The sequence below is a fragment of the Crotalus tigris genome, unplaced genomic scaffold (genome assembly GCF_016545835.1).
Source record: "Crotalus tigris isolate CLP2741 ecotype Arizona unplaced genomic scaffold, ASM1654583v1 scf7180000017541.2806704, whole genome shotgun sequence".
NCBI classification, from domain to species: domain Eukaryota; kingdom Metazoa; phylum Chordata; class Lepidosauria; order Squamata; family Viperidae; genus Crotalus; species Crotalus tigris.
This window is the reverse complement of record NW_024096462.1, coordinates 1,872,881-1,889,613: the sequence shown is the minus strand read 5'-3', so window position 1 is coordinate 1,889,613 and position 16,733 is coordinate 1,872,881. Positions and strand designations below refer to the sequence as shown.

General features: G+C 39.2%; 1 protein-coding gene across 24 annotated transcripts in view; it reads left to right on the top strand.

The window, feature by feature from the left end:
* The window catches only part of MICAL3 (microtubule associated monooxygenase, calponin and LIM domain containing 3), a 217,999-nt gene that overhangs the window by 199,254 nt on the left and 2,012 nt on the right, over positions 1-16,733 (top strand). For 20 of the 24 annotated variants that reach the window (XM_039364504.1, XM_039364665.1, XM_039364415.1 and 17 more), the window contains 2 exons: positions 13,232-13,297; positions 15,756-15,855. In XM_039364504.1, the coding sequence (XP_039220438.1) occupies positions 13,232-13,297; positions 15,756-15,855 (166 nt within the window). Of the gene's footprint in view, positions 1-4,134; positions 4,186-13,231; positions 13,298-15,755; positions 15,856-16,733 lie in introns of all 24 variants that reach the window. The other 4 variants (XM_039365257.1, XM_039365507.1, XM_039366489.1 and 1 more) reach the window with 2 other exon arrangements.

The window sequence follows — 16,733 nt, the reverse complement described above, 5'->3', positions numbered from 1 at the left end:
GGTGGTGAATTAGTAGGCAGATCATCACAGCTTCACTATATCTATATAAAATGGGATGGGAGACAGGGAGAATAGTGGGTGAGGAAAATATCCAGAGACCTGCCTTCCCCAAGGCTTCACTTTTGGGCCAGCCCACCATTATTGGTAATTGTCTTTTCAACTCAGGGTTAAGAATTTAAAATAGTTTGATACTATTATTAAAAAAACATTTTTGCAGAGAAATTTAGACCTGGAGCAAACTCTTCTGCTATCGAGTGCGGCATAAGATTTCCAGATGTTCATGTCACCAAAATCTCAGTCGTGACTTATCCTCAACTATTTCCCACCTATATGTTCCCATCTTTTTTTTTTTAAATATAGTTTGTCAGTTTGATGCATTAAGCAGTAATCCCAAGTGAGTCTTTCTGGTCTCTAAGGACAATTAGACAGCGGCTAAAATACTATTGTGTGTGAAGCTAAGAGGCCATGGATTAAAAAGCAGGACTTCTATTTGGTATCCCCCACATCCTTCAAAATTCTGCCTCCAGAGATACACCTACTCCAATCGCTTTTGGCATTTAAGAAGTCACTAACATTACATCCATTTTAAGTAGGCCTTTAGTGCCTATATTATACTAGTGGGTCACCCTGGACTTTTATTGTACTTGATTATAGTGTATTATTGATATTGCTTTGTTGTTGTTGTGTACTGCACAGAATGCAGTGGCATAAAATTTTTCAAATAACAGGCAATCCCCGAGTTACGAGTGTTCACTTAATGCTCGTTTGAAGTTATGCGATAAGTGCCCCCTAGTGCTTATGAGCAAGTCCTGAAATTACGAATATTGCAGTGCCACAGCAGTTGTTCTCCCTTATGAGCGACTGCAGTGGCTCTGCAACATTCACCCTGGTTATTCCCTCCCTCCCCTCCCCCACCCCGGGTCTCCCTAGGCATCAGGCCTTCAATACTCGCCTTTTGAAGATCGGGATCCTTCACTTTCTTGGCTGCTCCAGGCCTTCGGTGCATTCGCAGAGAATGGAGGCCTAAAGTAATGCAAGATCATGCGAGATCAGTGGGGCAAGATCTCACGCTACTGATCTCGCATGATCTCCTGGTACTTTAGGCCTCTGTTCGCTGCAACAGAAAACGGAACCAAAACCGGGGAACGCTTCCACAGCCCTCCGGCAGCCCGATCTGGGCACCGGAGGCCTTCTCCAGGCCGCTGCCATCTGGAAATAGGCTGCTGGAGGGCTGAAGCGTCCCACGGCCTCAGATCCGGGCGGCAGCAGTCTGGAGAAGGCCTCCGGCGCCCGGATCAGACCGCTGGAGGACTGCGGAAGCCTCCCACGGCCTCAGAACCGGGTGGCAGCAGGAACTGCAGCAGAGAGGAGATGGATCTTTTCCAGGTGAGTCTAGCATGGCAGGAAGGAAGGGGGAAGCATGAGGTGTCTTAGTGGTTCTGGAAGGCCTTGGGGTCTGTTCCATCATTAGGTCCTCCATGACCTTCCTCACCCTGAGATACCTCATGTTCACTTAACGAGCTGCGTGCATCTTAACGAACAAGGGAGTGGTCTCGTTCGAGGTATGAGATTCACTCCGAGTTTTCGAGTTACGAGTGAAATGGACTGGCTCCATTACACTCGTAACTCGAGGACTACCTGTAGTGAAGAGCTGCATTCTACTTTAATAACTAATTGTCAATGTAGCCAGAGATGATGTTCTTCTGACACTTCGTGATGGGAAGAGAAACTTTATAAAACAGCCAGCCGTGATTGGCTGATGATGTTTGTTAAAAATAACATCCTTGTGAAGTCAGTTGTTTCACTCTGGAGGTACACCTAGACCAGGGGTAGGCAACCTTGGCTCTTTTATGACTCATGGACTTCAACTCCCAGAATTACTTAGCCAGCAAAGCAAAGCTGGCTGAGGAATTCTGGGAGTTGAAGTCCATGAGTCATAAAAGAGCCAAGGTTGCCTATCCCTGACCTAGACCCTCTAGTTCAGTGGTTCTCAACCTTTCTAATGCTGTGACCCCATAATACAGTTCCCCATGTTGTGGTGACCCCCAACCACTTATACATCACCGGGTGCCAGGGGCGTGGCCAAAGAAAAGGGGAAAAAATGGCGGACAGCCTTGTTTGGCGACCCCCATGAAATGGTCGTTCGACCCCAAATGGGGTCCCGACCCACAGGTTGAGAACCACTGCTCTAGTTATATTTCTGTTTAGTATATATTTGATAAAGAGCCAAAATGGTTTGGTGGCTAAGATGTTGGACCACAGAATCCCAGACATAGAAACTCATGGGTGATTTTGAACCAGTCCCATTCGCTCAATCCAACTTATCTCACAGAGTTGTTATTGTGAAGCTATAAAGAAAGGAAAACCTCTCTTCTGCCTAAAGCATAAATTTGCACTCTCTATTTTTTCTGGGGATTATGGAGTTCTCTGCACCAGGCAACAATTCTGTTATGTGTCAAGAGAAGTATAGTTTGTATAGTTTAAAGGTAGCCCGAGATATTCTGGCACTGGAAGGGAAAAAAAAAATCAAACTTCTACTTTTTCCCAATGACAAACCAACAATAATCAAGTAATAAAAGTATTACTTTGGCAACTTCTGTCTGCGTGCTGTCTAAGAAAGCCACCAAAGGAAAGTTTGGTACCTTGGGTGTGTTATTGGTAATTTCTTACTAGAAATTGAATTTTAAATAATTCATATTCTATGTCTTTTTCTTCTTTTACAATCCATAGAGGGGGATGTTTTTAAGAAATAAAAAAATATTCGCATAATTACTTTGCAAATATTTTTAAAACCAACATTTTGGATCTAAAGGATGTTCTATTGGAAGAATTTTCCATTGGATTTTCATAGCACATAGTTTTGGGGAGGAATATTCCTTTTCTACAGAAGAGACATGGCAGCTCTTTAATGTTGCTGAATTTTGAGATTTTGTGTTGTTGTTATTACGCATTGCTCAGTTCAAACAGTATTGGCCCACACTTTTTAGTTCTGTGAACCTATCAAGAGAGCTACATCAGATGGACTAAGTTAATTATTATTTTATTTATACAAAGTGATTGTTGAGGAAAGTTGTTGCAAGTTATTTAACAACTCAGAGTTTCTTAGGATCTCATAAGCAAACCCCTGGATTCTGTTGAGTCCTGTTGATGAACACTCCTCTGAAAAATGAGTAAAATATTAACAATAGTTGCAAGAGGAAAACCTAGCACTTCTTTAGCTGCCTAGATAAAAGCAGGCAACATGGTTGAGCAATTGAAGGATGAAGTGAGAAAGTCATCCTGGAGGGGTCCTTGGTGCTCTCTGAGCTTGGTTGTTTTCTTGCAAACATTTCAATACTCAAACTAGGTAATATTATCGCTGCTGGACTGATGACGAAATAAGCAGGCTCCGAGAATATCAAGGACCTCTCATTTCAAACCTGAGCTACAAATATTTTCCTTCAAAGTCATCCTTGCAACACTCAACAGTGTCCAGTCCAGCAGCATCCATGGGAGCAGACTGTATCAATAAGTCAAGATAGTGGCCACAGCAGCACGATCAAAGCACTACCCCTTTGTACATAAGTGTAGTGTCAACACACGTACACAAGGATGGAATTTCGGCCATGCTGCTATGCCTACCATCTTGACATTCTTGATCTCTCCCCTATGGACATAATTGCCCCTTCCTACTTTATTGAATGGAGAATATAACATACAATGATTTTTTTTCCCTACTGGAAAATGTTTGCGGAACCTTCTTTAATGCCCCTCAATGCCCTAATAAGAAACAAGGAAGTGCACATGCTGAAATAAACTTTACAAAACTTAGTTTGTTCCCTTTCTTTGCTTGGAAGTCCATCCCTGCCTGTCTCGCCTGCCTGTTTTTTTTAGGGAATGTTACTCCCTTTCCTTGTCTTTTTAGTATATATCATATATATATATGTATGTGCATAGGATGATTATAAAGATGCATGATTTATTGTTGTTTCTGTCTCTCTTTTTCTCTCTCTCTCTGTCTTTCTCTGTGCCTTCTCATGTTTGCAATTTCTCTAATAGAATGCTTTGAAATCTGGGCAGGGAGCGGGGAGGGCAGACGGCGGGGGGGGGGACTTGAACCAATAACTCTCTCTCTTCACCAATTCCTTGTTGTAGACTATTGGGGAGAGTCTTATTACAGTGACCTCATCGACTTGCATCTGGGTGGTATGTATGGCAGACCCTCTCTTTTGGCACTAACCTTGCTGACACCCTCTCCTGCTCCAGTTCCCCTGCACTGATTTCTCGCCACCCCAGCTCACAAGCAATGAGATGGAACCACCCAATGGATTGGCGAGGGCACAACCCCTTTTCCAGCTCAAAGGAAAGACTTCATTCTCTAGAGCAGTCCTTTCATTAGTAAGTTTTTGTTTTAGAGCTCAGGGTTGGCTGGAAAGCAGCCGACTGAGAAAGCAAATTATACCTGCCAGGTGTACCTACCTTTTGTAGCATGCGGAATTTGTCTTGTCTGGATATAAAGTATATGGTTTCTTCTTTTTATTATTGTTTTCTACTCTTTCAAATTATAAGCCACCTAAAGTTGTTTTAGAGTCAAGCAGCCTTTAAATCTAATAAATAAATAAATGAGCAAAGGATCCAGCTTGTTGTAGTAAAAAAGGAGGAATGGAAATAGAATGAGATAAAGCTCCTTGTGATCCTCTAGACTCGAGCAGGGGTAGACAACCTTGGCTCTTTTATGACACGTGGACTTCAACTCCCAGAATTCCTGAGCCAGCCATGCTGAGGGGAAAGGGAGAGTTTCCAAGCTGAGCCATGCTGGCTCAGGAATTCTGGGATGTTTGGACTTCAACTTCCAGGATTCCCCGGTCAGCAGTTGCTATGTTTTCACTTCCTCCTTCAGAACCTTGGCCATCATTGCCAAAAATAATGGCAAGAATGTAAGATCCAGCATTAAATGATGGACACAGATTGCTCACTCTTGCATCACATATAGTAACAACATATAGAAGAGACCTCAAAATTGCAGAAAATATGTGAAAATGCACAAATTGCTTTGCAGACTAAAACAGTTTTTCAGATGGCCCTGGTTCAACTTCTGTCAAAATGAAATCAGACTTGGCTTTCACATCAACTCAAGCTGTCTTTCCTTGAAGAAGATTCTCACTGCTCAAATGACCTGTCAGGAAATTTGTCCTTTATTCATAATAGACTAATCCTATATTGCTATAGTGCAGGGTTCTTCAGACTTGGCCCTTTTATGACTTGTGGACTTTAACTCCCAGAATTCCTCAGCCAGCCTGCCTGCGTGGCTGAGGAATTCTGGGAGTTGAATTCCACAAGTCATAAAAGGGCCAAGTTGGAAGAGCCCTGCTACAATAGTTTTTGGACTGTTAATTCTAGGATTTGTGGTTTTCTGTTTTCATCCAGCACTGTGAGATCTATTCCTAGATATTTGCATAGCTCTAAGCCAGGGGTGTCAAACTGCCGGCCCACAAGCCGGACGCGTCACGTGGAAGCCACGCCACCCTATTGCCGGCAGTGGCAAAATCGGCCCGATACGTTGCACGACGTCATGTGACGTCGCGAGTTTGACATGCCTGCTCTAAGCATTGGGGACATTGACTAATTTAATTTAGGCAAGTTTATTTAGTAACAAAATAATTAGAAATTCTGTTCTTCTAGCAGTTTGATAGAATGACAGCCTATTTAGGAGGCTCAGATCTCTAATGCAATAATATTGCATTGTCCCTTTCCTTATGTAGCAGTCACTACATTGAAAAGGGGACATTATAATTTGCTATACTGCACATTTTACACTTAAGAAGTGCAAGATGGATGAGAAGAAAATCAGGAATCAGTGATGACCACTAGGATTAACAGTAGGAATGCATTTTAAGATGCTGCTGGTGTATCAAAAATGAGACTCCTGATGTCATGGGCCATCACTTCTATTTTCAAATCTTTTAATTCAGACTTGAAATAATAAAATCCATGCTATTACTCAAGGGTTTTGTTTTTAAGAGGCCAAAGGGGACAACTCTGTCCTGTTGCCAGAGTTGTCAAGGATGAACCACAAAGTTCAAACCTGCCAAGAATTCCCATAAAGTAAGAAGAAAGTGAGAAAGTAATTTGGATAGCCAGAAAATGTCTTGCATCATCATATAAGAAAATTATATAAGGATATTTCAATCAATCAGAATAGAGATGGAAGGGACCTTGGAGGTCTTCTAGTCCAACCCTCTGCTCAAGCAGGAGACCCTGTATCATTTCAGACAGGTGGTTGTTCAGTCTTTTCTTAAAAACCTCCAGTGATGAAGCATCAACAACTTCTAAAGGCAAGCTGTTCCACTGGTTAATTGTCTTTGCTGTTAAGAGGTTTCTCCTTAATTTCATTATCATATTGTGCTAGAGCTTCAAAATACAGCTTTTAAGCATTAATTTTCATATCAAGATATCCCTGAATAATACAGAACATTTTAGGCCAATGCAAATATAATTCTTGAATTCCAGAAGACTCTACTAATAGCAGATTGCTTATTTTTCTAGAACAGTATTTCTCAACCTTAGCAACTTTAGGATATGTGGATATTGGCTGGTGGATTCTGGGAGCTGAAGTCCACACATTGTAACGTTGAGAAATAGCATTCTAGATCAGGGGTCCCCAACCCCCAGTCCGTGGACCAGTACCAGTCCATGGCATGCCAGCAACCGGTCCGCATAAACAAGCAAAGCCCCATCCGTGGGATGAAGGCAGCACAGAAAACCACACACTTTCTGGAAAAAACTTTCTCCACGGAACCGGTCTCTGGTGCCCAAAAGGTTGGGAACCTCTGTTCTAGATGACTATATTATTCTTGAGCTGATGACTTTAGGAATGCAGTTCATATTTTTGTTTTTGCATTGAGCTACTGTGAATTCCACTAAGTGTCACGAAGGCACATCAAACTCCCGTTTCAATATTCTTTCTCTAAAAGTCTCAATGTTCAATCCTTTTTCCAAGGCTGTTAACCTTTTCTCATCCACTCTTGAAGCCTCACTTCAAGGAAAAAGTGTAATCATTTATGCTTCATTTACTCTATAAAAAAAATTAAAAATGTATTTCGGGATTCAGTGGTTTAAAAAAAACCCCATACATGTTTCACTCATAGATTGCTTGAACCTTCACATGTGTGACACCACATGGCACAAACACTACAATTTATAGAGACTCAATGCTAGTCCAAAGTATTTTGTTTTATAGGATGCAGGACAGAATCATGTCATGTATTTATTTATGTTCAGTTTATATGGCTGCCTGCTTGCTAAACAATTCTGGGTGACTAACAACATTAAAAGCAGCCAAGAGATGCAAATAATAAAAATCCAGTAAACAGTTTTTAAAAAACACACAGTATAAACACATTCAGTGCCAAAGTAAAAAATTCATCTCACTTATCTTAATACATAATGATCACTGACAGCATCCTGCTCTGAGGGAAGAGCCAAGTTTTCAGAGTCTTTCTAGAAAGCCTTGTGTCTATAGATGGAGCTGTAAAAGGGTTCATGCTAAATTACACCTAGCAGGCTCTCCTTCCTGGCTGATGTTCTTTCCACTCTATTACTATTTCTGCTTCCTCTTCCTAATTCCTCCTGGAAAAGAGTCTTCCTTTCACTTTTGCTAACTGATGGCTTTAAAAAATTGAAATAATTTAAATAATTAAATAATTGAAATAATTTAAAGGAACACTGTCATTTTTCATATAACAGTTACATTGCTCGAATTAAAAAAAAAAAATCAAGTCAAATTTGTTTTCCATAACCTGTGTCCTTTGGCTATCTGTATATCCCATTTGGACTATATGCAACACTACTACTTATTACTTCCTGCCTCCTTTTGAAATTATTTGTATGTGTTTCTTTCACTGAAATTATGCTAATAGAATGGCACAATTTCCAAATTTCTCTTAAAGCATGGCATATTTACTTTTCAGTTATTTTTGAGGTTTCAAAATCTAAACCATTCAAAGGAAAAATGGGTACCGGTATTCCTTTAATGAAATGGCAGTATCCCTTTATATCAATATCTCAGACTTGGCAACTTTAAGATGTATGAACTACTGGCTGGGATATTCTGGGAGTTGAAGCGCACACCTCTTAAATTTGCCAAGTTTGAGAAATGTTGCTTTAAATGCAATTTAAAGTGCAGAAAAGGAAAGTTGTGGCTTTCTAGTTGTAGCTCATGTTGTGTGATTGATGTTGGTGCAATTACTTTGTCATGGGGCTGCCAGAATGCTCACAAATAGATTTGGAACTAAACAGGAATTTCCAATTAAAATATCCAATTAAAATATCTGCAATAAACTTAGCAGACTTAATTAATGTCTAATGAAGGAAGCCTTCAGTTACTATTGTGAAAATCTAAGGGATTAGTATTTCCTTCCACAAGAAACCCTCAGAATGTGACTTCCTCTGAACAATTTGGTCAGAAGTGAGGAATTCTGGAAGCTGTGCCCCAATATACTTGCAAAATGCTATGTTGGGAAAAGCTTTTTACTTCTTAAGCGAGGGCATGTGAAGACTCTAAGATAATTTATCACCAGTTTTAGCTTATTCATGATAAATCTCACTAGAGGACCTTGCTAACTCCACAATGAGTTTGATTGAAGTTGAATTTCCAAAATTAATTAGAAAAGAAAGTACGTGAACCAAGGATCCTTAAAGAGGCAACAGTGGTCACGAGAACTATTCTCTCATCTGAACCTGCCAGAGACTGCTGTCTTGCAATCTCCTCATGAAGAGTGCTATCTGGAGCACTTGTGGGTGACCTCATGTCCGTTCTTTATCCAGAGAGGAATTACAAAGAACCTGTCTACTCACCGAATCATCTTCATTCTGCCAAGGTCATCAGCTTCACTTTTAGTGGAGTCATCTTCAGTTTGCCATTTCTGCCCCGGAAGTCCAATGTTTCAGTGTTGTTTTTGTTTTAGATAATACTTGTTTTGACAATTGATTCATCACTTAAGCAATGGCAAAGGAATATATCTAAGTTTATGTGGCAAGGGGGGAAAAAAATCACAATTTAAACATAAGCTGTTACAAGATCCAAAGGAAAAGGGAAAATTAGGTTTACCTGATTTGAAATTGTATTTTGTGGCTTGCTGTTTGGTTTGGATGAAAGACTGAGTGCTGCTGAGAAATAAAAGGCTCTTAATGTTAGAAGGACATGACCTGAGATTTGGGTGGCGTGGATATTTGTGGTATGATAAAGTCAAGATTGATATGAATTTTTTTAAAAAAAACCTTCATGTTAGACATGCCTTATTGAGAATATGAAAGAGTTACAAATCCCAGCTGTGTTCAAAAACCTATTGTGCTGTCAGCATTAGAAGATGATAGAACTTGCTGAGATTGCCAGCAAGTTAATTTGTTTCACTAGAGAAAAAAATAGTATTTATTGCCAATTCAAAACCCATTAAAGACTTTTTGCATAAAGCAGAAAAATGAACTTACGATTTATGGTTTTGATAATTAGGATAGATCATAGAAAGAAAAAAGACATAATGCAACTTTGGAGAAAGTGGTAAATTTATAATTATACTAATACCTGCCGTAAAGATCAGAAGCTACTTCTTTATGCCTTTTTTTCCTTTCTTTCCTATTTTTCTTTTTATTTCTGTCTTGCACTTTTAACTTTATCTTTGATTTCTTTCTTTTTATTTTTCTTTTATTCCTTTACTCAAAGAGGTATTTTTTGGCTTAATTTGACCACTTACTTATTACCTTGTTGTTACAAAGGTAATGTTTGGAAGTGAATTTCATTAGACCTCTGCTGCAGAAGCTGCCCTGATAAATGGTAGGTTTCTGAATGCAGTAGAACAGGAGTGTCAAACTGCCGGCCCACGGGCCGGATGCATCATGCCGAAACTGCGCCCACCCCAGCTCCGGCAATGGGGAAAAAGTCATGATACATCGCGACACGTTCATGTGACATTCCGAGTTTGACACCCCTGCAGTAGAAGATGCTGGCTGCGAAGACCTGTACTGGCCCAAGCCCTGGATATCGTAGAGATTGCCTTTTTCTGCTTGCCCTGTTCAAACAATTCAGAAGCACTTGCTAAGGGTCCCCAACTACTAAGAGACACAGTGGAGAAGGCCCAGCAGTGAGTGTTCTCTTAACAGCACCCGTTGAAACAAGGGAGTCTTCCATCATGGCCTTCCAGAAGATCGTTGGGGATTAATTTTAACCAGCAGTGCAGCACCAAGTGAATTTTAATATTAGTCTCCAATTTGGGGAAATAGATTTTGAAGTTCTAATTACAAATATATTATGGATTTTGTGCTGTTTTTGGTTTTGAAAGCTCTGTCCGTTCATTAGACTCCATTGGGTTTCAAGGGGTGGTCAAATCTCATTTAAAAAAGCAAACAAACATGGGAGAACCAATTCTTGAGTTCTGTGTTAAGTGTTGAGCTTTGCAAGCCTGTAAGATGTACAAGGTGTAGATCTGCATTGGCTGATCAGCAAAACAGTGGAGATTAATGTTATGTACCGTATTTTCCAGCGTATAAGACGACTCGGCGTATAAGACGACCCTCAACTTTGGAGAAGATTTGCATGGTTAGAAAGTCGTCTTATACGTCGGAAAATACGGTAACTCTCCTGTTTAATGTTTTGCTTCAACATTCCCTGCTCTGCACTATTCCAGATGTCCTCTACTAAAAGATCTGTTGTAGTTGGACCATGCTTTGTGGGAGATGATGGAGTTGCAGTCTGACATATCTGAGAGTAGGGAAGTTTACCTTATTGTGTAATATTTGATAGAAGGGATCTTTTTAGGGTTGGGGGAGACTTTGCTGTTGGATAGGGAGTTGTCTGGGACTCTAGTGACCTCAACAAGGCTTTTTCTGCAAAATTTAATTATTTGACAGATCATCCAAAGGATAGTCACGCTACAAGGTTTTATAATTTTAATTAAAATTAACACTTGGCAGATCTTTGATATGTGTTGTATAACCTGTGTATACCAGTTGGCAACCTAGATGTTGCATTTTATATATACTTTTTGAGAATTAAGTTACATAGGAAATACTTTGCAGTAGTCTAAGTACAATGTCCTCGTGCACAGGTGACTGTTGTTAGTTCAGAAATAGTCATGGTTGGTGAAGTGAGTGATATTGTGCAAACATTTTCTTTGTTATTGTTGCTACCTGTCAATTTAGAGGCTGTGGAGGCTGAAGAGAACATTCCCATGCTGTTTTGTTGATGCAAACCTAATCAGTTAGAGCTGCACAATTCCAATAGCTTGAAACAGATACCCAATCCAGGATCTTGAGAGAGAAATCCAAATTAAAACTTATTCTTCCAGGTTTATTTTGTTATTTAAATAATAGATTGTTCCTGTCAACATGCGTCTCCGTCTCTGATTTCCTCAAACAACAACAACAAAAAAACACTTTGGGGACATTTGAGTTAGTTATTTTATAATTATAAATCTCTTGATATACTGTAGATACCAGCAGTATAATTTCTTCAAATATGATTAAGTTCAGAAAATATATATTTTGTAAAATATTTATGTAGCTACAATACTGTACCCTCCTTTCCTCTGATTAAATTTTTCCATACTCAATATAAATGTTTCTTCTGTCTATGAAAATTGGTTTATACCACTCTGTTTGCAGACTGGTGTTTCTTTCTTTAATTTTGATCCGTCCTGTGTGTTTCTGTTCTAGTTCTGTGATGGTCCCTTCTAAAAGACCTTCCCTTCCCAAATTGTGTAATTCTTCAAAATGGAAAACATGACTCTTACTCTTCCATTTTGAGTACATGTAACTCTGGCTTCTACTGAATGCTTTGAAAGAAATGTGATAGTTCTTCATCATTTCACTGTGGTTTCATTACAGCTCATCTGCTGTAATCCTTAAATTACAAATCTTTCTACAAGAATCATTTGTCTCTTTACATATAAACTCATGTAGTTGCTCCTATTGGTCCTCCCACGTGCATTATTGTTCTGGGCCTGCCATATCTAGTAAACCCCACTGATTTAGAGTATATCTTGAATTCTTCATGATGTTGGGTGGATCTTTCTAGTCAACATAGCTATATTGGAAATGATTGGAATTGTTGTCTAAACAACAGCTGGGATCTACAGTTGATTCAGAGTATTTAACAGTGAGAAATATGCCTCCTCCTGTCTCTTCAGAGGGAGGAACTCTGTGCCTCTCTCAGAAGTATAGGAATGTTTGTTTACTGGTCCTGGTTCCATGCAAATATTTCCTTTACAAATACATTACACATCGATGGAATATATTTCATAGTTTTCTGCATTCTTTCTATTTGAAGCCCTAAAATCTAAAATAATATCTGATGGAGTTCTACTTGGGGCCTTAACTTACTTATGTTTCACATGAAATTAAAAAGGGGGAAGTATCTGTGCTTAGTAATAAACATGGTTCAATTTATAATAATATGGAACTTAGAAAGATTCAAGTGTATATGTGCTAAGAACAAAATGTATTGGCTGAAACTAATGCAGACCCAGTCTAAGCATATTATTGGTTAACAAGTTGTAGCCAAAAATCCTTTTCTGTGATTATAGATATCTCTGGCAGAAGGAGAGTTTTTTGGCTCTAACCCCAACATATTTAACATAAGTGATACATAATCCTGGTCATTCTGCTTTAGAAAATGTTGGGTAGTTGGTCCTTCTTTATATGCCTTTGTTTTCTAAACTTTAAACATTTTCTATCATTGGCCCATTTTTGTGGGGGAACCTCATCCCAACACAAAGCCAACTGTAAAAGTGGCCTTTCGTACATAAAGATTTTCTAACCCTGCTTTCTTAGAAACTTAATATTGCTCGCCATCCTCTTAGTATTACCTTTTCTTAATATCCGTAGAGAGTAATATTGCGTGAAAAATCTACATGCACAAAACATGTCAAATCTTGGCAATTTTTCTTCATCCTGGTAATGTTGGTGGCTCTTGCTGTTTTCCTTTCCAATGCCCCAGTCTGTTCTCCTCCCTCAGTGTTGACAAGGGATGTTTCATTTGTAGACTGTTCTCCTTGTTTCTGCTTCCCCAGTTCTTGAATTATTTTTTTCTTTCCTATTTTCTTCTTGTTGCTTCCTTCCTTTCTCACTCTTGTGCTTTTTTTTTTTTTGTCCTTTTGCTTGTCTGTTTATTTTCACCCTGTTTCTCCTCCTTTTTCTCTCCACTTCCGATATCCTCTTCCCGTCCCTTCTTCCTCTCCCATTTTTGGTCCTATTGAAGTTGAGCCCAATGCCGGGACACCACGCCGTAGACCTCTCTCCTTCTGTCCTTGCTGTGCCCATGAAGGTAATGTAATTTCTTGCATTCCCTCCATCCACATTCCAAACTGCAGTTGAATTTGTATAGGGACACTGGTCAACATGTGACACTTTTACTTCACAAAACTTCTCCTTTCTTTCCTTCTTACTCGGTGATACCTTCACTATCAAACGTATTGCAAAATGTCCCTGATAATATTGTAAAATTATTCCTTTTTTAGATGTGAACTGTGAGGGTAACTATAATACTACAGGCTACTGAAGCTCTTTCTCTTGGGTGATAATAGTGCAACAAAGCAAAGTTCCTGTTTGGCATGCTAGATATCCCAAAGAGGTTTTTGGAAAGTAGAGGAGAAACCAAAATCCTTATAAAATTAATAGGAAAAAGAAATACTGTAGTTTGGTTGGTTTGGTTTTTTGCAACTGATTTTGCTTGATTTTCCTCAAATTTGAATGGTCAACCTCCTGACTTGTGTGATCTAGTTTGATTTCCTGAAGTCCATATCTTGCTAAGCATTTTCTCAACTTTATCTCATATGGACCCAATATCCATTGTAGAGTTTCCATTTCCTAAGGCATGGGGCAAAGGGGTGGAATGTGACTGTTGTGTGTAACTTATGCTAACCACTGTATCTGCTTTTCATGGTGGGCTTTCATCCACTGTACATGTTTCTTCCCCACCTCCACCTTCTCCTTCTGCTCATTGGCTTTTACAAAATAAGTCAAATAAAAGTCAAATATAGGTCAGCAACAACACATATTTGGCTATTTTGTTTAGGAATTTTTCTTTGATGTATCCTCTCAGTGGAAAGAGTGGGGAGGATTTCCAACGCTATTCATGGCTCCACCATTCTGCCATTTGCATGTATATGCTTTTCTTTCTCTCTTTCCTTTCATCATGGCTATAAGGGCACTTGTGCAGAGATGCTCAGAAAAGCATGCTTGGACTAAGCAATGGACAGATATTGCCACTTACAACCCGAAAACCGTAATGCATTGGATGAAAGGTTCATATGGTTTCTGTTCTCCTAATTCCATAGATGCTTTAGTGGTTTGAAAGAGAAAAAAGCACAGGATGCCAGTCCACTGGAAGTAAGGATACTACCAAGAACCAGTGGATCATAACTTCAGTTCAAGGTGTCACGGATCAGTGAAGTTCAAGTAACAGTGAGATTCCTGAAATCTAGTGTCTAGTTTCAGGGACTATTGGGTTTTCTCAACAGATGCCAGAAATATGGTTTGTTATATAAACCAGCTGCTGCATAGTGTGACTAATGATATAATCATACAGTGAAAAACTATTCCATTCAAATGGAATTAGAAAACTGCGCATAGAATCCAAATTTATTACGACTTCAGCAATTTTACACTGTATTGATGAAATTCTGGGGAAACGCTCTTCGGTTAGGAATCGGGATTTACCTTGTTAGTTGATTATTTCACTTCCAGTATTTCTTCTTGGCCTTTAAATGTAATTGTATGCTGTTGAAGGCCCTGCATTTTTAAATATTACAAAACACCTTTTAATAGAGGTTCATTTTACTGTCTGTGAATTTTAGAAATGGCAGTTCCAAAACAATTGGTTTGTGTCAGTTCAGGACACATTCACCTTAAGAGAAAAAGCTTATCTTTTGGATATATGAGAGTTTGGGAAATGTTTGTTGATGGTCTCTCCATTTGCCAGTTTTCTAAACTGTTTCAAAGTCAGTTTAGCCAGCAGAGGCAAGTCCTTCATAATCAGAATCACCTAGGAAGCACATTGTTTGTATTTGAATTGGTATTGTCTGTAATGAACTGCCATTATATATTGTACATTGATTGTGGATGCAATTAATTTGCAGAAATGTAATGTCCCATTTAACCTGCTCTCAGAGATTGCTGTTGGATCTACTACTAGAAAATACATTTAGAAATTATTGTGATAGAAATCAGGAAGTGATTGCTTTTAGTCATTAATATAATGTACAGGCCATGTCAACAAAGATGTCCTAAATTAGCTGTAACACAAAGAAGCGTGCTGAATTTGTACAGTGATCTGTCTGTTAATCACTCTGTAGCTATGTGTCAAGTTGACCTCTGAGTTATGAGAATGGGTGAGGGATTCACATGCTTTTGAGCATCTAGATCATCTAATATCCATTATTTAAAACTAGACTGCTTGAAAGTCTGAAATTCCACAATTAAGAAATATAACACAGTTATATGGAGCATTGCCATTTTGACTATTTATTCTGAGGGTGGGAGGCCTACCATCTAGGAAAGAAACTAGATGAATGCATAGATCCAGAGAGTGTTTGGGGTTTTTTTGTTTTAACTTTATGTGTATTAGAAGCAAACTAACAAACAGATGGGAGCGCTCTGGCAGCATCTCGCTCAGCTTTCTTTGCACATTTTGCCCCCCTCCATTTTGTCCCTGCCTGACTGTTGAGTTTGTGAAAATGGCACAGCCTGTATCTGAAAGCTGACTCAAACATTTCTCTTGACAGGCATGGGGAAGAAAGATGACCCTAAGCTGATGCAAGAGTGGTTCAAGCTGGTGCAGGAAAAGAATGGCTTGGTGCGGTATGAATCAGAACTCATGATATTGTGAGTAAGCATTCTGTATTTTGCGCCCCAGCATAGAAAAGTAACAAATACTATATGTGGTAGCACCAATATGGCCATGTACTGCTTTCTGATATTCATGATAAGAAAAAGTAGAAAATTGCTTTAAAGATGAATGAAAAGATTTGAATGAATGAAACATGAAAAGATGAATGTAACGAATGAAAGGTGAATGAAATAGTCAGAATAGATAGTACTGTGTTAGATGACTCGCTGACTCCATGATAGACAGCTTCCAATTTTGTCAAGGGATCCAGCAGTTCTAGACTGTGATTCCCGCAATACACCCATACACCCGATTGTTCAAAACTGCTGATCATTAACCGGAATAACTTTACAATCGATTGATATAACAGTATAGATTGTTTGGTTTGTAGAGAAATCATGATTTGGAATGCCCTTCTTGTTAATAAAGTTATATTCAGCCCAGTTGGCAGATTCCATCATAGATTTCTTTCTTCTTTGCTGTGTTTATTTTCTCTTTCTAGACTATGGTTCACATGTAATACATAAAACTAGAATTCCCCACCTAGAATTTTCACTGGGTGCACTATCTTAGTATCCTTTTCTTCTTCTACCAATGTACATCAGAAAAAGTACACAAGTTCTGATGTTGAAATATCCCCACCTGTGTGTTTGCCTCATCACCTTAGATAAGAGAATAGCTTCACTCAAATCCTCCTTTGTAATCTGTAGAAGGGAATTGAACCTTTGATTTAAAGATTATTGAGTTCATATATTCGTGAAGTTTCTTTGATCCTGGAAATAATGTTATGCCACAAAAATAACACAGGCCAGTGGTGGCGAACCTATGGCATGGGTGCCAGAGGCGGCACTCAGAGCCCTCTCTGTGGGCACAT